Below are 23,915 nucleotides of genomic sequence, written 5' to 3' on the forward strand. Positions count from 1 at the left end.
GAAGCACTCCGTCTCTTGGACAAATAGATATTTTGTAAAATTCCACAACCCTGATACAATGTAGCAAATCTAATTTCTGTAGCCTTTCCCTGAGTCAGTTTGTAAAAAGTAACCTCTTGGAGTAGGCCTTGGCAAAATGGTAAGACCGTTTTATCAGTATGCAGTAAAGCACATTAGTTGTATTACTGCAAAGGCATGCCAATTCCATATTTGACGTTGATCACTTTTATTCTTATGGGCCTACCTCACTAATCCCCATCAATTCACCCACAGGGACCTCCGAATCCCCAAAACCACCAGCCTCCTGCAGAGTACTCCGGTGCTACATCTTGTCCCCGACCTCTTCTACATGGAACATCTTAGAATCCTACCTTCTGACAACTGCAGCAAGATTAATCCGTGTGCCAACAAATCACTTTAAAAAAAAAAAAAAGTGTTTATTGGTACCAGTCAACATCGAACTCATCATCCATTACAATATATCACAATCATGTATAATATAATAATACATCACATAGTATACAGTCATAACGTGTGGTATTTACACCCTGTATCTGGGGGTGGGATCATATTTCCATCAACGCCACTCATTTTTTCCCATCGCGCCTCTAGGTGTCTTAAACGTACTGACCTTACTAGTTTACTTTTTCTTTGTACATTTCTTAGTCACATTTTGAAAAACATTACCTCTAATCCTCTCGTCGCCGGGAAACCGATGAAATTGTCATATATTCTACTGTCTCCTTATTTGTCATAATGTTTACTCGTCTGCCTGCGCATTTTGGAGATATTTCATCAGAGGTTCCCAAAAGTCTCTGGGCCTAGATGCTTGCGGTAATTCTTCCGCATAGATCTCTAAGGTGTCTCTACAATATGACCTGTCCTTGAGCCATTCTTTGAATCTAGGGGGGCGTCTACTACCCCATTTGATGGCAACTCGGCGCTTTGAGAGTAGTAGTGCTACAGCCAAGAATTTTCTTCTTTTTAAGAGTGTTATCTTGTATATACCCAGTAAGCATGCCAGTGGTGCATTTGGTATCATTTCGGATAACATGATTGTGAGTGCTCCTGTAACTTACTTCCAGTATTTATGTATCTGTGGGCAGGCCCATGCCGTATGTAAGAAGTCAGCCCTTAAAATTCTCACACCTGTAGCACTTATTTGGCCGAAGACCGTATTTATGTAATTGAGTCGGGGTATAGTAGAATTGATGTAAGAATTTTAAAGTGGACTATGCGTAAATTACAGTTTGGTGTCATCAGTTGCAACTGCATACAACTGTATTCCCAATCTTGTTCGCTTATAGTGTCCCCTAGTGTCTTTTCCCTTTTATTCATTCAAACTAATTCATTTTCTCACAGCTCTGCAAATTGAACTTGGACTGGTTAATCTCTGTAAATATCACTTGGTTTCACTATTGGCCCCAGTCTCTCCTTGAAAGAACACATTGCTAAGCAAACCAAGGTGGTATGGGACCAAATCTCCATTCTCAAGAAGTGAAACCCTACCTCCCAGAAGCAGACTTCAGAACAACTTGCCTACCCATACCCTATTCCTAGATGAAGGGAATTTCCTGCTCCGCAGCTTCCCCAAAGCCACCCTGTATCACCTTAAAATTATCCTTCATACAGCAGCTGGTTTCATTAAAAGCCCCAAAACGTTTAAGCCCACCAGTCTAACCCTGATAGAACCAGACTGCTTTCCTTTGCACCCTACTGACCAGGCCTAAATAAGCCAAAACCGGAGTGGGATTGCTTGTGTTGACTTCTGGAGGGCTCCTCGCTTGGTAGTTTGGTGTGTTCTGTTGCCATGAAGAGCAGGGTGTATACTGATTTGTGTAAGGTGAGCCTCTATCTAGAGTGGCATGGTAGTTGAAAAAACTGTGGACTGAATGGCAACCCTAAACGGATGCCAGTGACTGAGATTAATTGAGCATTCCACCCATTACCTTGTTGTTTGTCACATAAATGGCCATCAAAACTGTAACCCCTTCCATATCAGGCAGAGAAATTAACTCCATAAAGATTTAAGCGGAACACAAGAACCCATTATATCACCAGACTGGAAAGAAAAAAAACAGAAGACAAGCCTTCATCTATTTTCTTCTCCCGGAGTTTTATACTGTGCAAACCTGACCTGAAGGTATCAAAGTGCTTTACACGAGCACCAGTCACATTACACATGGACACATTAATTATTGTTAGGTACGGGGAGATTAAGTGATTTGCCCAGACTCACAGGATGTTGAGCATCATTGACTAAACTCGAACCCGGTTCCCCAGATTTGAGATAGACAGCCCTAGCCTGTTCGGCCACATCTTCTCCCCTATCTAACATCTATTCTCTCAGAACCTGAAACAACAACTCCATCAACAGCAGAACAACTCCAGCTCTTTTCCAATTCAGAATGGAGCAGAAAAACTCAGAGAACAGTGCAGTTTCAAATGAAGTACTCGCCACCCACAAGCATCCCGCTTCTTCAGTGATCTTACACATACACTTGTATAATTACATGCATACCGTCCTTGTGGGCCCCAAAGACACTAGTTTTAGGTGACTTTGCTAATGTTAAAAGTAGGCTTTTTGATATGCCTAGAAACAGTTTATATTGACATCCTTGCTGTGGGTTCTGGAGACGACCGTTCAATGCAGAAATAGCAGTCCTGACAACCTGCTTTTAAAGTCACTCATGAGTGGTCGAACGCCAAACTGCAGCTCACATGGTACATCTGACTTTGATGGCACTGGTTCGAGTTCTTTTCCACTGTGGTGTTTACTAAAAGTCAGGGTTGCCAAGTAGAATTAAACATTTGTTAGTGCATGTGATCCACCCCTTAAACATGCCATGAAGTGTGTTATAGTCTCCCATGACAGGAGTCGAAATATTTTAATAAATCAATTTCCAGAAATGCAAAAAATCACGGGTGATCATCAAGAGGGCATATTTCCATATGCCTACCTATTCTTGACACTAAAATTACAGTTCTGTTCCATAAAAGTCCCTGTGTCAACTCCCTGGTTTCATAGAAGCTCCTCCGGTGATTAAGGAATTTTTATGACTTCATTTTTTTTTCTTTCATTCAAAACGTACACTCCCCCTTGGGCGTTATCATTCTCCTATTAAAACAAGCATTGGCATAGCCAATAGGTCTCGCTTTTGGGACCTTATAAGTATTTAGTTATGCAGCACAATATCCTTGGTGCAACAACATCAACTGTTTCATGGCTAAGCACTTACAAGGTCCCAAAGGCGAGACCTATTGGCTATGCCAATGCTTGTTTTTTTCCTTTTGTTCATGAAAGAAATATTTATTTTCCTCTTTGTATACCATTTTTATGCCACCATTCAGTGACGTCTTCAGAAACAACATAGAGCACCCACAAAAAATATATTTACAACACTGGTAAATCCATGAAAATGTGTATCTCCGACTATGTGGATACTGGAAGTGGGGTGGTATGTCTGCCCTGGTACTTCCTGTCTGGAGCGCCAAACACAGCAAATGTACAGGCCAGGAAAAAATACAGCAATGTTCCCTATGCACTGTATTTTATCTCTTAGCACCAGTGACAGTGATTTTTCATTTTCCAAAGACAATCCTCCGCTTTGAGGGTTTGACAATGGAAAATTTAAAAAACAGTGCCGGGTCCATCTTGCTGCAATGGTATAGTCGACCAGCTGGCACTCTGTTATTGCCAAAACTGCTCCTGTTGTGTCAGCGAAAACAGTTTTGAAGATAAAGGTTTGCCTGGTCCACTGCCATTACTAGAGTTTGTGAGTGGCTGGAGCTGAGCCAATGGAGATGTTACCTCCTCCTCCACAGCCGCTTGGGGGACCGCTTGAAAACTGTAAACAGTGAGAAGAGTAAAAGGAAGGTGCCAGCAATCAGGATGAAATTAACTATTAAACGATCACAAGGATAAAGTTAAATCGGAGTCTAGGTATTCTCTGCACAAGGTGTCAAAGCTAAACGAGCATTGGCCTTCGGCCGTAAAAGTAACGCCGCGCAAGTCTTCGAGATCACGGTGAAAGCGAAAGACGTCGCGATGACGCGCTCTGTGCTTGCAAAAATGAAATAAAATAAAAAAACTCGAGTGGTGACGTGAGTGGTGCGCACGCGCGACGGGGAAAAGTGCTGTGCACGTCGCACGCGCTTGTGCGGGTAATAGCAAGCTGGTGGCGGGCAAGGTAGCACTTTTGAAGCAGCTACTAAATGTTTCGCCAGGGCAGCGCATGCGCTGGCTCAGGCAAGACCTAAAAAACCCTAGTATTGCCACTGCTCTCATTTAGCCGTGGCACGAAGTTAGTTTGTAGTGGAAAAATTTTAAGTTTTTGAGGTCCTAACCATTTGCTCTATAAAGCCTTTTACAATAGTCCATGGCAGCAAGCTTATTTTAAGAACCCTTCCACCGGTTCTGTATAGTGTTTTAAGATTTCTGTGTAATCAGTGTGTCACTTTCTATGTTTTGATCAGTTCTTCCCTAGCAGAAGGATTCTTTCATGCTCCTGACGTAAGAACTCTGTTATTATTTGGACAAAATCAGAGATTAGAAAGCCTCCTGGCCTGCTACTCTAGTCCATGATCTAACTAACAATGTCTTGGACCTGCTGCCAACATTCCCTCTCTCTGGGTTGATGGAGCGCTTCCTCTCCTTCACTTAATTTTGGTTGATATGTGGGTTTGAGGAACTTTTGTAGTCTACTGTTTTAATTTGCTGGGTGTTATTTGGTGTTGCTTGAGTCAGCGAAAATGTTGCGGTATGAGAGTATAAAAGGTATTTCATTCTACGGATAATGAAGACCTGTTGCAATCCTTGTTGTTCCAGCCTGCTTTACCTCTACCAGTATGTCTTCCCCCTCCTGTACATACTGTGTCACATACGAAATTCTTTTCTCTGGTTTGTATGTTCTCTTCACTATTGCTGCAGTTAAAATTGGGGAGGATAAGATGAAGACCATCATTGCTTTTCGGGCAGTGTGGAATTCGCAAAATGCTTATAACTTCGGTTAACTGGAGAAAATAATTTATGAAGATACAAACTTATGTGCAGTCTTAATTCTGAGCATGTATCCTTGAATATTACTGCAGAATGTATTGTAACCAAAAGGCACTTTTGTTTTGGTTCATTAATTTTAGCTCATTTCAATTTTAGCTTCATTTGGTACACTGGAACTGTTGCAAATACGCAAGTTTTGAAGAAGCGATAATGGAGGATAATGGTTTAGCGGTCATTGCTGTGTTTTTAAAGGTACGTTTTTGACCACTTTGGGATTACTCATGGCATAATACTGGTAAGCTAATCTAGTAAAAAAAAAATACAAACCTGTTCAATATATATATATATATATATATATATATATATATATTTTAAGTATGTTCTTATTTTCTATACAGATTGTAATAGAAATTGGTTGATGAAGAGAAGTCTCTTAACTAAATAGGTATCACTGGCCCAACTCACAGCTGCACCTCCTCCTAATTCTCCAATCACACTTTTTAATTTTTTTTTTTTATTTATTGCATATCTGTAGAGTGCCATAGAACAATACCACATAAATATAATGGAGTAAATTAACAGTTGAAATATAAAGCACTAGAATTCCATGAAAGATATAAAAGACTAAAACAGGACAACCCAGAGAATATTAATTGTATCTGGGTAAAATGGTTTACTAGCATCTGTTGAAGTAACTACGCAAAAAACTAACTTGGCCTTAAAGTAGTCTACATTGATTTATCTAAGCTGGACATAAAAAGAAAATGATTAATATTTACAACACATAAATGTTCTTAGCATAATATTCTTAAAATTAGTAACCCACATATTGTCCTTGAGTAAAAGACCGTTCATGAAAGTAATATAAAAGGCTAGTACACATTTAAAATTGCATTCTACCTGTCCCCATGTGATGTTTTAGAATTCACACGTATCTGCTTCTAGCAGTGCAGTTGATCAGCTTCAGACCATTTATATAATATAAACCTTTGAAGCCTACTTTTAGGCTCTGCTATGGAATCTTGAAATAATGCTTCATCTCTTGTATTCATCAATTCAGTCAGTAAGGCAGTCCCCTTTAGAGATGAGGTGCAAGCAGACGTCAAATCAAAAGCTACTGCTCTGCCTCTCGTTATTACATGTTGATTTTTGGGGCATGTTTTACTGTATGCCAGTAACAGTATTTGGGCAAACTCCTATAATGTATACTGGCGTCCAACCTAAGACCTTCAATAAAGAGAGATTATCATAGCTTGCTTCCAGACCTTGATAGGGGTTTTCAGATTTAGCAATTTACTGTAATACAAAAGGGATTTAACTGTATACACCTGCTTCAAGTCTGTAACATTATGCATGCCGTATAATTGAAAGAACTGTAATGAGACCAGTCCAATTGAATTCACATGAGAACAGGTTGTTGTAAAGTACACACTTCATGCAGCGTTGCTGATAAAGGTTAATCCTAAATAACAAATTAAAGTTTAACAACACCTTTGTATAGTCAATTCAGATATAGCAGATCTGCATCTGACTACAGAAATCATTATTTTTGTCTACTTAAGTGTGATAATAGCATATTTTGACAGTGCATCGATTTGACTTTGAAGACAGTGGTTGTTAAATCAAACAAAATTAGATCATATGCATACTTTATCAGCAGATCAGGACACCACATGGGTATCGAGGGGGTGACTACTTTCCCCCCCAAGTAGGCTGGCAAATCATCTGTGTATCCTTACATCCAAAATAGCATGGTCGAAAGAACTCGTCCTTGGTTTAAGCTGTTGGCGACCAAGATTGGCTTTGTTTTTTCTTTTGCAGCGCCTCTCAACCCTTTCACCCAGTTAACATATTAGAATTTCCTAATTTTCCTTCACAAGTGGGTGTCACCCATGCCTTCAACTTTTGCAATGAGGTTAACAAATTGAAAGCTATAGAGATGTCCCTATTGGAAACCTGTGAAGCACAGACAGCAAAAAACAGTATATTTCTTAATCAACGTTCTGAGAAATCCTAAAGTAGCTGTTGTTGGTCTAAATCCTCCCTGTAGCTAAAGGACTAAGTTGTTTTATTTTCCATTATCCGTCCTCGTGATGTATGAACTTTGGGAATAGGAATTTAAAAGCACTGTTGGCAGATAGTTAACCAACTTGTTTCTTGGGACTTTCTTATAGATCGGCTAAATTAACCTTCTCGTCAGGAGATGGGAATGCTTTTGGTCCTTAGACAAATGTTAAAAAATACACACAAGATATAAGCCCACATGTTGGAAAATAATGGTAAATGCTTATGCGGACGCTGTCTGGGCACTAGGCATGAAAGGATTTGGAATATTGTAGTAGAGTCACTATCATTTCTTAGGTGACTGTTGTCAGAGGTACAGCGTATTAGATTCACGTCAATCAACATTACAGCAAGATCCGTCATAGATAGATGATACATAATCGACCTAAACAGACTCACCTATTGTTACTGACTTTGTAGCATCTTTTGTTTCTGAGACAGTAGCAACAGAAACCCAGAATCGCTTAAATTCTGTTTGTACAACTGTGGACAAATTGTGGACCACCAGTGAGTCTGAGTTCTCTCTAAGGATGAGAACCTCCACTTTAGTACTTATCGTAGAGTAAAGATCTCATTTATTTTTTTTATCACTCAGCTGTTCATTACTACGAAACGGAAGCTGATTAAATTTTTTATTCAAAAAGGCTGAATACCACAATACCTCTAACGTAGTCATACTTTGTAAGTCTTGTGCTATTTTGTTAGGCCAGGGTGTCAAATCAATGACGTTTATTCTATTCCAGTTTATGACTTTACGCTTATAGCAGCTGTTTCTCCCCTGAGGTGGATAAATGGTTGAGCCAAGGAGGCTTGTAATGTTAAGATGGCTTTTAATTGATTGTGGTCACTTGCATCTCTCTCTAGAACGCCCGCTCTAAGTTGTTTGAATATCTATATATGAAATAAATACTTGGGCACTCATTACGAGTGGGCCTAATTTTCGAGTCCTGTACAAACGCATGAATTTCATAATAATTTCAACGTCCTCGCAGCTTTATCCATGTAAATTTCATCCGGCCCAAACAGCCAAAATGTACTGGATGAAAATGCCTGATAAACACAGGTGCATGTGGACTTCAGTTCCACTATTACATCCAGGTTGATAGGAAGGTGTGAATGATCACTGTCCATGGTGTGAACTATAGACCTGCCCTCACTAATTTTTATTTTTATTTTTGGCCTTTACTTGCTTAGGTTTGCATTGCTGTAAACCTTTAGAAGTAGGAACAACAAAAGCTGTGCTAGATATAACTAACTCATGGCTTGTTTCAGCCAATTACCCCGGGTAGGTACTAGACTGGGAATTGGACATAAATTATTTTGCTCTTGCTTTTATTTGTTTCCCTCTAGGAGGTGGGCCATGATTCTCTGAGGGTTGTAGTTTTAGCTCTGAATCTGAAGATAGTGAGTTAGAAGACTTGTGGCCTTATTTATAGTATGGCGGATGGGTAACAAACCTGTCTGATTTCTTGAGCCATAGGCTGCAGTGAGAGTTTTATTAGACGAATGAGCTATACCCCAAATGGAAATGGGTATCTCATCCGCCAAACTCTAAATTAAGCCCATTGATTCAACAGTCCTTCCAAGAGTAGCAGCGGTCTGCATTCATTTTGCCAGGCCCACCGAACCTTCACCAGAACCTTTATTACAGATGTTACAATATGTATAGAGTGGGCCTGTGTTACCTGTTTCAATTTAAACAATTAACCCATTGCGCTAGGTAGGTTTTCATTAGACATCTGCATTGCAGAAATGGGGGACTGAGCAAAAGGTCATTAGTAATGATTTATTCTGATAATCGGGATCAACTTTATCCAACGGAAGATAACTGTTTAAATTAAGTTGGAAAAATAATCTACATGTGTCAGTTTGTGACTGACTTGCTGAAATTCTGATGTACTGCATCTTAACAGCCATTCACATGTTATGTTAATTTTTGTTGAAATGGAAAACTTGATTTCAAAGAAGTCATATTAGTAGATCCAGTGGGATGAAAATAAGGCCTATGTTATTTGCTAGTCACCTGTTCTTTTATAATTGAATGGTTATGATCATCTTCATTGAAATGAATTTTCGATGTTTTGCAATTTACATTATCCTCTATTGTTTCTTTATAATGGTATTCTTCATTGCTAACTAATATGTATTGAAAGGTACTTATACATATAAGTGAAGTACTTAAAATAAATAGCTCTATATCTGAATACTGTGGAAAAGGTAGGCTCATTTTGAACTCTTCCTCAGGTAAACAGTGTTAGGAAATAAAATGGGTGAGACAAGTTAAGTAGTGTTTTGGAAAGCTATATTGTATCAGAAGGGGAGAAAATAAGACATGTGGACTGTCCAGTTGCCCAGCTGTCAGTGCTATTATTTTCGCAGTTAAAAAAACAAAAAAACACATTTGAAGTACAATAAAATGAGCAGCATAATACATAATTTAAATAGTTGATGTAAGCATGTCCCAATCATCAGTAGAGAAAAAACATGCGTTACAATTAATCTCCACTCAGTAATTAACAACCACTAGCAATGGATCAGCACCCAGTTTTGTAAATTTAAAGCAAGTGTGGTTCAAAAGAGATTGGTCCTAACTCAGATGTGGAGCTCCTCCCTCATCCAAGCTTACTCCTACTCGTTCAGTTTCACACAGATGTACAGTTCTGTATAAATCAAATTTAAAAGCAAGGACTGATTAGTGTAGACTTTCTCTGTTCAAAGCTCTAATGATAGTCCGTGTTTATGGTAGAGTATCAAGCAATAAGACGCATGATAAAGAGCAATAAGACTCTGGCTGTGAGAGCCTGGGTCAGATACACCAACCAGGTTCACTCTGGTCAAAGATTGTACCTTCTGACTTTAGTCCCGTAAGTTCAAGTCCACCACAGGAGTACACGTCTAAAGCCCCCCAACCTCAATGACCTCAGGGGAGGCAATTAGAGACTCGGTGGTTTTGGCCAGAGTCTAATCTAGATCCAGTTGCAGGAGAGGCATCTTCTAGCTTATTGTATCCCTTTTGCATGAACAGGAGGGCATCCTTATCACCCCTGGAGTCCACTTCTTTGTCCTGAGTAGAAGGGAGTGAGAAGGTCCAGGACTCTTCTCAGGTTGCAGACTGCAGGTTCAGTCCTCTTCAGATCTTTCTCCCTTCCAGGAGTCTCAGATGCCACATTTAGGCCTTTGCAAACCAGGACAAGGGACACCCTACTCACTAGGAACCAGGGTAAATCATGTGTGACAGAAACAGTGGTTCTTGCGGAAAGGTACAGATCAATATTGATAATACTGTGCGCAATCGCAATAATTATGGGTTACTTGGATGTCAGGCGGAAAGGAGACCAAAAATACTTGCGTTTGTGTATACAACTGATATTTTTATATTCTTAGAAAGGTACATAAACATGTACATAAAACAGACAGCAGCAGCATGTGAACACAGGATCCTAGCAGAATCTCGAGAGCTCCTGGGGTGAAGTGCAATGCTGGGCAGAAAAAAAATTAAAACGTGAGTTCATTAAACACTTAAACAGAGAAGTAAAACCCAGTCCTTAACAGGCAACAAAGAAAGTCTGAGTTTGCATTGTCACGGCTTTTTTAAGGACAGTGAGTTACCCTGATAATCGTTTTTTTTTTGGTTTATGTATATGGTAGTTGTTGCTGTGAGGTGTAATGTTTGGTATTGCAAGTTTTTGTTTGACTGCTGCCCTGAAAAGTGAAGCATTATCACCGACTCCCGTCTGCCATGGAATTTAGATCAATGGTGTATTGAACTGTGTATTTAATTTCGAATTTAGGTGAAAAATGTGAAGTCTGATATGTTTTTACATTTTGAAAAACCTGATTTTCTCACAAATAAGTATTTCAAGAAGCCGTACTATGCTAAGGAATAAATTAAGGCACTTATGAAAGAGAACTATGCTTTTCCTTATTTATTTAAAATATTACTAATATCTTTCTGGACTTTAACCAACAGCCTTTTGATAGGAATTGTAAACATATGAAACATTAACATTCGGAAGTGCTTATTGTGGTAGAATTGCTATATTTTGCTAATGATCTGATCACTTTTTTCACTGTGTAGATCGGGAAACATCATCAAGAGCTTCAAAAATTGATTGATACACTGCCACTTGTAAAGCACAAGGTAAATCTCAATTCTTGCTAACAGTATAGCTGTCCTTACTATAACTTTTTATCGTTTAGTTGAATATGGCACTTAGAGAAAAATTTTTCATTAACAATAGCCATGTATTTATTTAAAAACCCTACTATTACCGTTTTACTTGGCTATATTTGTATCCCTTGTATAACAGTGCAAGAAGTGTTTTAATTTTTTTATGGTCTTTTGAGTCAACTCTGCGAAATCTTATACCGATTTTTACATTCTTAGCATCATTTCCTAATTGTCATTTAACAGGTTTTTTGGGGATAGTCATTGATACCACATTTGTTTAGAAGTATTAGCATTGCAAACAAGCACTGCTTAGTTACCCAACTTTATTGATGTCAATTTGACGACTTAAGTAAAATGAAAGGCAGAACCTGGTTTTTGGGTTTAGTACTGAGAGCTGTTTGCTATTAAATTACACACAGAGCTCAGAACTAAGTGGTTAACCTGCTCTTATTTCAATGACTTTAAAGGATGTGACAAAAGCCAATACAACCAAGTCCAGTAACACTTGTATTGATCCATTTGGTCTGGGACACATTATTTCTTAGATTTAGACACTAGATGAACATTTTCTTTTCAAGACATCTTTGCAAATGTAGAAACAGGCTAGGTCTTTGGTGTCAAACGAAAGTCTCAGCCAAACTTGCAAGAAGATGTATATTTAACAATATAGTTATAAATCTTCCTGTTTAAGAACCTAGACTCTAAATTATTGACTTCCAAAATCTGAAAATAAAATCTAAAAACTCCCTACAGAAAAACTTAGCGTTTTTAAATTAAAAACTTCAGCCAAATGCGCTGTTGTAGAACCAGGCTAATCTACTATTCTCAGTCGATTTCAACCGTTTCTGAGGGCAATTGCATGATGATGTGTGTTGGTGCATGTCAAGTATTTTGTAGCAGAATGTTTCAAATACTTTGTTGCCCCATCCCCTCCACATCCACTGCTCCCAGTCCACAATAACAGTCTTCCCTTCCACTGAGACTGCAGATCCTGATGCTTCTTATAGGGCTTTGCACACTACTTTCCAGAATGTCCCCATTTGTGGGCAGACCCCTAGTTGTGTTAGAATGTGCTCTGTGTATTAATTACCTCCTCCCAAACATTTGACCCTGCATATATTCACATGCTTGAATCATTCCCAGTCGTCAGACCGGGAATACCTAGTAATATTAAATAGCAGTAAACAGTGTTAAAATGGCCATGGGCCTCAACAACAGTGTTTTTTGTAGCACATTACCCTCATTTGAAGCAACTAGAACGTCCGCCAATGAAGTGCTAGCTCTCCTATTCCCCCTAGTAGTCACCACAGCTCAGATTTCTAGCGCACGTCGTGTGTTATTGAGTCCCTAGTCAGATCTTCTCTATTCTCTCAGTGACCTTATCCTGTCGTTTTTCTCGTCCATCATAGCACTGAACTAGCCCTACGATCAGCTTTCACACTATTTTAAGTTGTTTTTAAGATAAATTCCTTTTTTGGTTTTTTTTCTAGACCAGGGAAGACCCTGTCATCAACTGTCACCATGGGTGACAGAAGAAAGCTCTTTTCAAGTTGTGTTCTACTTGTAGTGAGAAGAAAATCTAAACTGACCCACATGAACAACATATATATTGCCTTTATCAAGCGCATATTTCTTTTCTTTGCTCTGCAACATTTGTAGTACCTTTCCCGCTAAAACCTAAAGGACGGAGCGAGGAGATTGTTGCTTTATTTCGTGGAATACAAAAATACCCTCCTTGAGGGGAGGCCCCCTCCTCTGGTCAAGATTCTGTGAAATTACTCCAAGCACTCCATGAAGGCAGCATAAAAAAGAAATGTGCATTTTCCTGATCCAAACCTACAACGTAAAGTGCCCACAGCCAACTCTACCCACAAAAACAATGGAGCTTCCAAAGAACCACACTCTAAGCATGATGATCACACGCCTGAGCAGAAAATTGCAAAAATCAAGCTTGCTGGACCCTCTGACTTCCAGTCCCCACAGGTGACTTTATTTTATGTTGAAGAGCTCAACGTCCTTGACGACAATTCGTGTTGCAGCGACTACCATAGTTAATAAAACCACCTTTGACGTTGAGACCAGAGTTAGTGACCCAATCATTGTCGGCTACAACACCCCCTTCAATGTCGATCAGCATTGGAATCAAGAAAAAGGGGTCAATAGGTGAGGCAGATTGTTAATTCAGGTAATACCCTGGAGTTTACTAAAAACAACTAGCCTGACCCCCAATCTCCCCTGCCCCCCTGAAACACAAACTCATTTTCGGGGCGCTGCAACATGAAATTCTCCTCATTTTCCAAGGTGCAATCAAAGTGGTCTTGCAGTCACAAAAGAATCAATAATTTTATTCCAGCTTCTTTCTAATGAAATTAAAAAAAAAAAAAATGACAGATCAAGAAAGACCATTTATGGACTTCCGTAAATTCCACGAGTTCCTCAAACAGATTTTCCACATAACTTTCAAAGAAGACCCCTGATGCTCCAGAGTAATTACCATCTGATGTCCCTCGGTCTTTAGGATGCAAATTTTCATATTCCAATACATTGGAGGCACAGGAAACACCTCCACTTTGCAGTGGCGGGGAGCATAAACAAATTCAAGGCACTCCCGTTCAGTCTCAAATTAGCACTGCAGATATTTACCAAGTGCCCAGCACCAGTGGCTGCTTACCTCAGACAACAGGGTCATCCGGTATTCCCATTGGTGAATGATTCGTTTACCAAGGCTCCATCAAAGGAAGAAGCAAGCACTTTGACTGCCGCCTGCATAACTCTATTTCGCAGGTTGTGATTAACACTGAACAGCAACAGGTCAGCCAGAGAACCTTGCACAGAACTGTGATTCCTAGGAGAAATATTGTACTCACAGCTGGGAAAAGCTTTCCCCACACTGGATAAACCAGGAAAGCTGCAGTCCGTGGCAAAAACCTTCTCTACCAGTCTGTCAAAATCGGGCAGTACAAAACTCTGCTGGGTCTGATGTCCTTGTGCATAGGTCCCCCCCCCCCCATTTCTGACTCAGGATGAGGCTTGTCCATCAAGAACTGTACAACCAAAGGAAAAGTTCACGGCGCATGAAGGACAGAATTCAGGTCTCGAGACGTTTGAAACAAGCACTGGTATGGTGTCAAATCTCTCCCAGTCTCGATATAGGGCTTCCTTTCCACCCTTCATCACACAGAGTAATACAACTGATGCTTTAATGGATGGCAGGGAAGCGCACATGCAAAAGTCCTGTGATCAGACATGGAAATGACGTGCCACGTGAACTTGCAATCCTACAGCTTCGGGCCATAAGACTGGGTCACTAAGCATTTCATTCAAGTCTACCAGGTCTCGTAGTCCTCATTAGAGCGACCAACATAACCTTGATGTTTTACATCATCAAACAAGGAGGAACGAGATCCCGGTTTCTGTCGGAATAGTCGCTCATTTTGTAGGACAGGGCTATCTCCCATCCTGAGGAGATTGCCGTGGAGCATCTCCCTGAACAACCGAACAATCAGGCGGACTCAATCGGCCACACACTATTGGACTACCTTGAATGGAAACTCGTCCAAGTGGCTAACATCTTTCACAAATGGGGTCGACCCACAATGGAGTTGTTTGTCACCCATAACAATAAGAAATGCTGGTAGTCCACCAGTAGCTTTTGAGAACCAATATACAGGGGTGATGCATCTTCGATTAAATCTCCAACACATTTGTATACACTTTTCCACTATTGCCTCTGATCCTCAGAGTGCTGATGAAAGAGCAGGCAGGGCAGTGTACCCTAATTCTTATAGCCTCAGCCTCTTCTCATCAGTACTAGTTCACAAAGCTACTGAATCTCCCTGTATATCCTTCAGTACCATTGTATGTATCTTCTGGCAGGTGCCAGTGCAACCCCTGTGCAATGCCACTTAGCCCTGGTGATGCAAACTGGGGGGGTGAACATTCAATGCAGTCGAGTGAGAACTGTGAAGAGGGGAGAGTGAAGTTGATGATGCTGTCCCTGCTTAGAGGCTGAAGGTGCTGCTGGAGGGAGAATAATAGCATTCTGGCACACCAGATTACATGTGGAGCTACCTAAAGGGGTTATATTTATTGGGATTTAACACATAAGTCATTGGGCCCCTCAAAAATGAAAAGGAAATGGAAGATAGCAGCACAATTCCCAAATCGCCTGGGCCTTAAAGAATTGATATTAGCAGAGCCTCCAACAAAAGAATGTGGCCTAAGTGGTTTGGCTCCCTGACCTGGAATCCTTTCAGAGAAGCCTTTGGGAGCACCAATAATGGCAGAGTAGTGTTGTGGGGATTCTGCACATACACAGAACTATGCACAGGAAAACGGGACCTCTGTGTATAGGGGCTGTACCTTCCTACCGCCTTAGTGCCCAAAATCCCAGGACCGACTAGCTATAGTGTCTCATTCGTTCTCCAACAAAATCACGAAGCTACAAATGATTAGACAACCCAGAACACAACACTCCAGACTCTCTCAGGAATCGCCGTAGCAAGACATACCCTTTCGCTCAATCACTCGTACTTGTCCACAAAAAGGATAGTCGGAGTCACTGTATAGTTCAAAATGTTTATTTTAACTATCGTGCTCTATAATGCAGTATACGAGCCACTACCAGCAGCAAAATGTATAAACCTAACACAGTTAGCATTGTTACAATACCATAGAATATGAAGGGTAAAGTAATTATATATAGCCAGTGGAAAAAGGACTATAAGCCCTAACCACCCTCCCCTTGGTATGTTGAGGTTTATTATATAAAAGAAGATCTCCTGGCTTTGTCAGCAGACCCCATACCTTAAAACCTAGATGGTAGCTTTACATCATAGGAACAGCATAGCTGTTCTCCAAGGAAAGGTTTCCCTCAAAGTGTGTGTGAACAACATGCAACTCTGTAATATCAAAGCACGAGTTCTCTAGCAGTGCAGCTGTGTCTAGCATGTTTTGTCTAGGTAATAGGGACTGACCAAAACAACAAGGGGCATGTTTTCCAACCTTGCACATCGTGTTCAGACTAAACTCCAGGAACAGCAGAGAATGCAGAAAGCAGACCGTTCTCATGTGAAAGACACAGAGTCTTGTAAAATAAAGTCATGTAGTAAAGTGCGCAAAGCAGCATCATGGCAGCAGAGCTCATGCTAACTTAAACTTAACAATGTCAAGAATGACCCTAAGGGCCACATAACAGTGGATACGATATTTGCACATGAGATCAACTTTCCCCTAAAGTGTCCAGAGACCAACAAACTGCAGAGAGCTAGAAAAGAATATACTAGCCAGGACGAGAACACTGGAACTAATCGAATGCTAAATATATGGTGTCGCTGCTGGAATGCAGATGGGAAGGCAAACTAAACTGATGTATTATGAATATCTAAGTGGGCAGGGACGGACAGTGAGCTATTGAGCCAAGCTCCCTTTCTTCCTCAACATTTTATGCTTTTCAGCAACTGCCTGATATCCAGTCCAATTTCACCCCTGTATTTGGGCTAAAATGAGGATCACTACTGCAGCCTCTGTTCCTCTTTTGTCACATCGCTGGGGATTACACTGGTGTTTATTTCCCCCTCCACTACTTAGACCATGCTCCTTTATACCTCCACTAATCTCCTGTTCCCAAGAGAGGAGGTGGCCCCTTGTCCTTTCCTCTGCCTTGCCTCTTTTCCTGGATCTTTCATTCTGTATCCTTATCATTGAGTATCTTGTGATGTCTCTGTTTTCTGCTAGCCACTCTACTCTTGCTGCTGTCACAGTTATAGCTGTCCTTCTCCAGATGCTCCCTAGGCACACCTGACGTCCTCTGCGGTCCGCTTCAAGATGGCTAGACCTGGTCCATGCGGTCACGACTCTGGGTCTTTGTTGATGATGGTGCTCATCCTTCTGCTTGCCTCATGGCTCCAAGGATTTCCTTGACATGTTCAGATGTCTGGTCCAGGAGTTAACGGGCAGCAGGAACTGTGGCTGACTGAAGCTCCTTCATGACGCTACCATCTTGGTGGTAGTCTTCCAAGCCAGGCCCCTCCCATATAGTGGTTTTGGTACTTTTATGGAATGGCAGTTCCTGGGCTAAATAATTTTCTCTTTTGTTAAATGTCACTGGCAAGGGCCGCTATATTGGTCATTTGTACTTTACCCATGTAGCCTTAAAAAGCAAAATAATATTTCGATTGGCAACTAATTGTAATACAGTTTTGTTTTCTACTTTGTGCGTATTTATGGATATGAACCTTGTGTTTTTCAGGATACACTCACTGATTTTAAAAACTTCGACCCATCATGTCTGTTACCGTATTGCCCAGATTATTGGACATACTTTGGCTCATTGACCACCCCACCATTGTCTGAATCTGTAACATGGATCATTAAAAAAAGGCCAATACAAGTCAGTCCAAACCAAGTAGGTGCTAAGAATAGTAATCTCTGATTTTGTTAAAATAAATGTTGCACGGCATGAAATAATGAATTTATATATTTCAATAGTTTCTATTTTGTCATGCTCTGAAATGTTGATCTGTGTCATTTTATTTTGTCTTTTTAGATTTTAGTTTGTGGTTTAAAGGTTATCCACAAATACCATGTTGCCATCTTCAGCCTATTCTGTTTTTTGTTTTTAAATCCCAGATATGTTAAGCTTCATATGCTTGGAGCATACCTTACAGTCAGAGGGTGGTATTAAAGCAATATAGAATATCTTTTTATTAGTCTATTGATCTATGAGGTACCACGGTAGCGCAACCACTTATGTTGCGAGAAATGTTGTGAAAAGAGCTACACTCTAATTCAATACCATTTTGTTTTCCTTTCTTCCAACATCTGTGAAAGTATTACTTTGATGCTTAGGCAGTGTTTATTCTCATTAGCTTTTTCTCACATCTTATAAAGTTTTCTGTCATTGTGCTTTTTCTCTGTCTATCTTCCAACATCAAGTATTCAGATTCTTTTTTTTTTTTTTTTTCCTTCCCAACTTTTTCCTTCTATCGAGTCATACTTATGTATTTTAAAGGGTAAATGTTATGTGACGGTTCTCCAATATGACTAGCACATCTTTTCCCTTAAAAAAACGATGTAGAGTTGCCATGCAAGGGAATTCGATTTGTGGTGCCTAAGAGCGAAAACGGCTAGAATAGTTTCATTAGGGCATAGATCGAAAATGGCTAGAATACTTTCATTGGGGCCAACAACTTAATACGCGACTGAACAAAAGAATTTCCACTTGGTGATAATAATGGTAATAATTAATCCAGTCCCAAATATAGGCCATCTTACTATAAGCAGTCCGTTTTAAGATCCATTCAGTTTGTGCATCATGTGAATGTTTTAGTGAAGGTCTTCCTAAGAGAACAAATGCTGCATCCCTTCCTCCCACCCCAGATGGACAGACACAACTAAAAGTAGGTGGTTACCTGTGACTGATAATAAGTAAAATATTCAGCTCATCTGAGGATGGGTCATGGAATAAAATGTCATTGTAGTCTCTTAATGCGGTTCTGGGTTTGCATTGAGAGGCTACTTTGTGGGGCTTGACACCGTACAAGCAGAGAGGGGCTAATTAAATTATATACATTTAAAAACCAAGGTTATGTCTTTCCAAACTGCCTTAACGTGCACAGTTTGTCATTGAACAATAGAATTTATGGTCTCGGTTTGTAGGATGCATTCAGTTTAATTTAAGTTACAGGACTGTAATCAACCTAACAAACATTGCTTTGGGTAAGAAATGTTGACAGAGAATTGGTTTGGCTTGGACACTCCAACAAGGCACCCTACACTCAATAGGCCGGTGCTTCTGTGGGATATTTCTAAGACTCTATTCCTGAAAGTAGGATATTAAAATAATTGGATTATCGATGATGAAGAGAAGCCGGGGAGTCCGAACAAGATGAGTTTTATGATAAAGATTGGTTGTGTAATTGTCGGTTTGTGTGAGCAGAAAGTGAGGCAATCAAACTCTGAGCAGATGGCCAAATGGACAACTATAATGTTAAAGCAATTGCTGACCACAGATTATGGGCAGGTTAAGCTTGCAGGTCATGCCACCCCAACTAACTCAATACTTGCTTGTTCACCAGGCTGTAAAGCCAGTACCTCAGCTGCAACTATTTTTTAAAGGGCCCTCCAGTGGGAGCTGGTATGAAAATGGGAAGGTGGGAACCTGACCATTATGTGTGAGTGAACATGAATCTCAAAGGAGGGTTGCCATTGCATCTTCTGGAGAGAATTGACCATGCTGGCAATACTGAAATTTTGTTTTGTCCAATGACCATCATTGAGGACCAGAAGTTTTTGCGTGCAGTGTTTTGCTGCGTTTAATTTGTAAAAATGTTGAAGCTGGTCCTGTAATGAATTGCATGTTCAGACACAAGTCTCAAGAGGGTTGCCTTTGCGTCCTCCGGCAGGAATCGGGGCATGCCTTTAGTGGTGGAAATGTATTTTTGAGTCGTGTGCTGTAAATACACGTGCTTTGCATACTCCTGCCATCTAGTGTTGGGTCTGGATGTTTGCAAATTGTTTTTCTTCGAAGAAGTCTTGCCTAGTCACGAGGTAAGGTGAATCCTCCTTTCGGTGATAGTGCGCATGGGCCTCGACTCCGTTGTTAGATTGGATTTTTTCCGCCATCGGGTTCGGATGTGTATTGCTGCGCTCTGGTTCTCCTTGACGCGCAATCCTCTCTTCCCTCGGCGGTATTGTTTCCATATGCATTCCGACTTCTCTGCGTATCGTTTCGACATCGGAATCGACCTTCCATCGGAAAGCTTCATGGATGGCCTTCGAGGTCTAACCGCGCACGGACAGCTCTCCGTCGATGGTTCGGACTCCGTTTAAATGCTGCCCTCGGTGCCACGTGAAGTATCCGCGTACCAACTCACACGAAGTGTGCAACTTGTGCTGATCTCCCGAGCACAAGGAAGAAAATTGTGACGGTTGCAAATCATTCCGATCAAAAAGGACTCTTTGTGATAGTCGGGCTCGACCCTGAGAGATGTAGCGTCAAAGCATCGAAGACACGCCAGACATCTTCGGTGAAGACTCCGGCCAAGAAGACATTGAGGCATCAGCGGCAGAAGGGGAGGAAGCCTTCTCTGAACAAAACTCAAACTTGGAGCTCCAGATAGACCTAGACACCGAAGAACTGCCGCAAGGACAATGTGACGTGAGTACCGAAGACCCCTTGCCCCCAGAGACACCGAAAAAACCCAAGGCTTCGGCACCACCTCTGCCCCTGGCCAAGGTAGGCACCAAGATGACGTTTCTGAGGACCCGCCTCCGGGGCCGGCTCCGAAACAGCCAGTCAAGCCTTCCGGCTTGGAAACGGGTCGCCAAAAGTCCTCCTCTGAGCCGAATCCCTCCGGTTCCAAGCATAAGTCTGGCTCGGAGCCTAAATCCTCCGCGCCGAAGCCCAAGCAACCTTCGGAGCCGAAACCTTCCGCACCGTAAAGCCAGCCTACGTCAGCACCGAAGACACCGGCACCGAAAACTTTGGCACCAAAACACAAAGAGACCCCTTCGGATCCAAAAGTGGACACTATTCCGTTAACACCAGATCCAAAGCAAAAGAGGCTACATATTAACCCTGAGACTGTCCATATTTACACAAAACCATCTCAAAACACAAGCTTCAGAATGAGGGCACTTCTTACAAGATCCCCTTGAAGAAATAAATCTGTAGCTACAAGTCCTTTCCATCTAACATCACCTCCTCCTGCGCCTCTGTCTCCACCTAAGAATCCTTTGCAGATTACACTTCAGGATTCCTCACAATCTCACCATGACGATGCAGATCATGGGGGGCGGGGTGAATCTCCCAATAGATCCATGGACAGATTACACAATGGATTCCCCTGGTGATACTGATCCAGACCTTTACCCAGCCAAACCATCTCCTTCAGACGACAATGCATCACACCAAGAACTCATTGCCAGGGCTGCACATTACCATGGGGTTGAATTGCACAAAGAATCACTAGAAGAATATTTCTTGTTTGAGACTTTAGCTTCTGCACACAGGTCATCACTGGCACTTCCCATGCTTAAAGGCACGATGCGACATGCTGATGAGATTTTTAAAGACCCGGTCAGAGCACCGCATCTTGACTCCTAGAGTGGACAAAAATATAAGGCCTCTCCTACAGACCCTATATTTTTCAAGGGACAGTTACCATTAGATTCCCTTGTAGTAGCTAATGCTCGTAAGCGGGCAAATTCTCAAACATCAGGGGATGCTTCTCCACCAAATTAATTGATGATTCTGGCAAGCGCATAGCTGCTCAAGCTGCAAATCAGTGGCGCATTTCAAATATGCAGAGCCTTTTAGCCAGATATGACAAGGCACTCGGGTACAAAATGGAGTAATTGCTCCAATATCTCCCAGATGAGCATAGGGCTAAAGCACAGGACTTGGTGAATGAGGGTAAGCTCATTTCTAATTCCGCTATACGATGTGATCTAGGTGCCACAGACACCGCAGCTAGGGAGGTTAACACCAGCATCCTGTTCAGGAGACACCCTTGGTTAAGGATTTCAGGGTTTAAACCTGAAGTCCAACAATCCATCCTAAGCACACCCTTTGATACGGAGCACCTGTTTGGTCCTAACGTAGACGAGGTGTTATAGAAAATGAAAAAGGACACAGAAGTAGCTAAATCTATAGGAGCACTCCAGACTACCTCAAGCAGAGGCTCCTTTTGTCGCTCCTTTTACAGAGGAGGGTCAAAAACCCCATCCCCAGATCAAAATTACTCAACTTACAAAGGTCCTCTCCCTCGAGTTTTTTTTCAAGAAAGTTCTAGAGACAACAACTTCAAGTGTAGGGGTAAGGGCAACACTCCCCATACCTCCCCTTCCCCAACAAACAGTTACTTGCCCACGCTTCACCCTGATTTCACCACAGCTGTTGAATGAAGCCTTCAACAATGTCTCCCCATTTGGCAGTCTATAACATCAGACAAATGGGTGCTTGGAATTATCCAACATAGTTATTGCCTGGAGCTTACCAGCAATCCCCCAAACATTCCACCTCGATCTCACAAGTTGTCTCCAGAACACATACACTTGCTGAAACAAGAGGTCCAGTCCCTCTTACTGAAAGGGGCAATAGAGCTGGTTACAATACAGTACCGGGGCTCAGGGATTTACTATCTGTACTTTCTCATCCCCAAAAAGGACGGTTCCCTAAGACCTATTCTAGATATCATAGAGCTAATCCGTTACATACTGTCAGAGCACTTTAACATGGTAACACTTCAACAGGTACTCCCACTTTTACAAAGAGCAGACTTTGTCTACCCTAGATTTAAAAGACACATATTTTCATGTTCCAATTCATCCGGCTCATAGCAAATACCTCAGATTTGTGATAGCAGGCAAGCATTACCAATTCAAGGTGCTTCCCTTCGGAGAGACTGCAGCGCCCAGAGTTTTTACCAAATGTCTGGCTGTAGTCGCTGCTCATCTCAGAAGACAACAAATTCACGTCTTCCCCTATCTTATCTTATCAAAGCCAGCTCTCACCAGAACGGTCTACGGCACACAGATCACAATAGATCTACTTCATCAACTGGGGTTCACCATCAATGCTCAAAAATCTCCTCTGCATCCGTCACAGATGCAGTCTTACCTAGGAGCCAGTCTAGACACAGTCAAAGCTCTAGCTTCTCCCAATGTAGCCATAATATGCAATATTCAGGCTATGTTTCTACAATTTCAACCCAATCAAGCTTTACCTGCCAGAGTGTTCAGGCAACTGCTGGGAATGATGGCGTCTGCATCGCAATTGTATCACATGCAAGGATTTACATGAGCCCCTACAAGAGTGCTTAGCACGTCAGTGGAATCAGTCACATGGTCAATTAACCGATCTAGTGTTGGTAGACGGCCGTACCCATCGCTCTCTGCCGTGGTCGAACCCACAAAACATATCAGCAGGCCAGCCTTTCATCGACCCTATTCCTCCGATCATGCTAACAGCAGACGCATCTCTAACCGGTTGGGGGTTCTTCTCAACGGTTACACAATACAGGGCCTGTGGAGCAACCAGCACAAGACTCCACATTAATTACCTAGAACTTTTAGCAGTTTTTCTGGCAGTCAAGGCTTTTCAAACTCACCTCATGACCAACACTGTCCTAGTCAGAACGGACAACATGACGGCAATGTATTATGTGAAAAAGCAGCGGGGGGCACACTCTCTCCAACTGTCCACTCTTGCTCAAGCCATTTGGAAGTGGGCAATCCATCACAAGATTTATCTACTGGCAGAACATCTCCCAGGAGTAAACAATCAAATTGCCGACCTCCTCAACAGAAGGAGACCGCAAATTCACAAGTGGGAACTTCATCCCCAAGTTCTCCTTCCCTATGTTCGACAATGGGGTTTTCCACAGATAGACCTGTTCGCCACAGTCAAACACAAAATGCCCACGTTTCGGCTCCAGGTTCCCACACCCACTCTCAAAGGGCAAAGACCTATGGATGAACTGGTCAGTGATATTTGCCTATGCTTTTCCCCCTCTCCCGCTTATTTTGTGTGTGGTTCGGAAACTCAGGCAAACATCCCACACACGAATTCTAGTAGCTCCCACATGCGCCCGTCAACCATGGTACACCACCCTGTTGGAGCTGTCAATAGTTCCACATTAAAAGCTGCACCTCACCACCAGTCTCCTCACACAGAAC

General features: G+C 41.6%; 1 protein-coding gene and 1 long non-coding RNA gene across 3 annotated transcripts in view; one reads left to right on the top strand and one right to left on the bottom strand.

Annotated features, from left to right (window-relative positions):
* The window catches only part of LOC146776442 (uncharacterized), a 327,970-nt gene that overhangs the window by 164,468 nt on the left and 139,587 nt on the right, over positions 1-23,915 (bottom strand). The window lies entirely within an intron of this gene.
* Positions 1-23,915, top strand: part of CA5A (carbonic anhydrase 5A) — a 192,733-nt gene that overhangs the window by 148,729 nt on the left and 20,089 nt on the right. For both annotated transcript variants that reach the window (XM_085639434.1, XM_085639435.1), the window contains exons 4-6: positions 5,156-5,251; positions 11,142-11,204; positions 17,485-17,640. In XM_085639434.1, coding sequence (XP_085495560.1) covers positions 5,156-5,251; positions 11,142-11,204; positions 17,485-17,640 — 315 coding nt within the window. The remainder of the gene's footprint in view (positions 1-5,155; positions 5,252-11,141; positions 11,205-17,484; positions 17,641-23,915) is intronic.

This window comes from Triturus cristatus, chromosome 12, assembly GCF_964204655.1.
Source record: "Triturus cristatus chromosome 12, aTriCri1.1, whole genome shotgun sequence".
Lineage (NCBI taxonomy): Eukaryota > Metazoa > Chordata > Amphibia > Caudata > Salamandridae > Triturus > Triturus cristatus.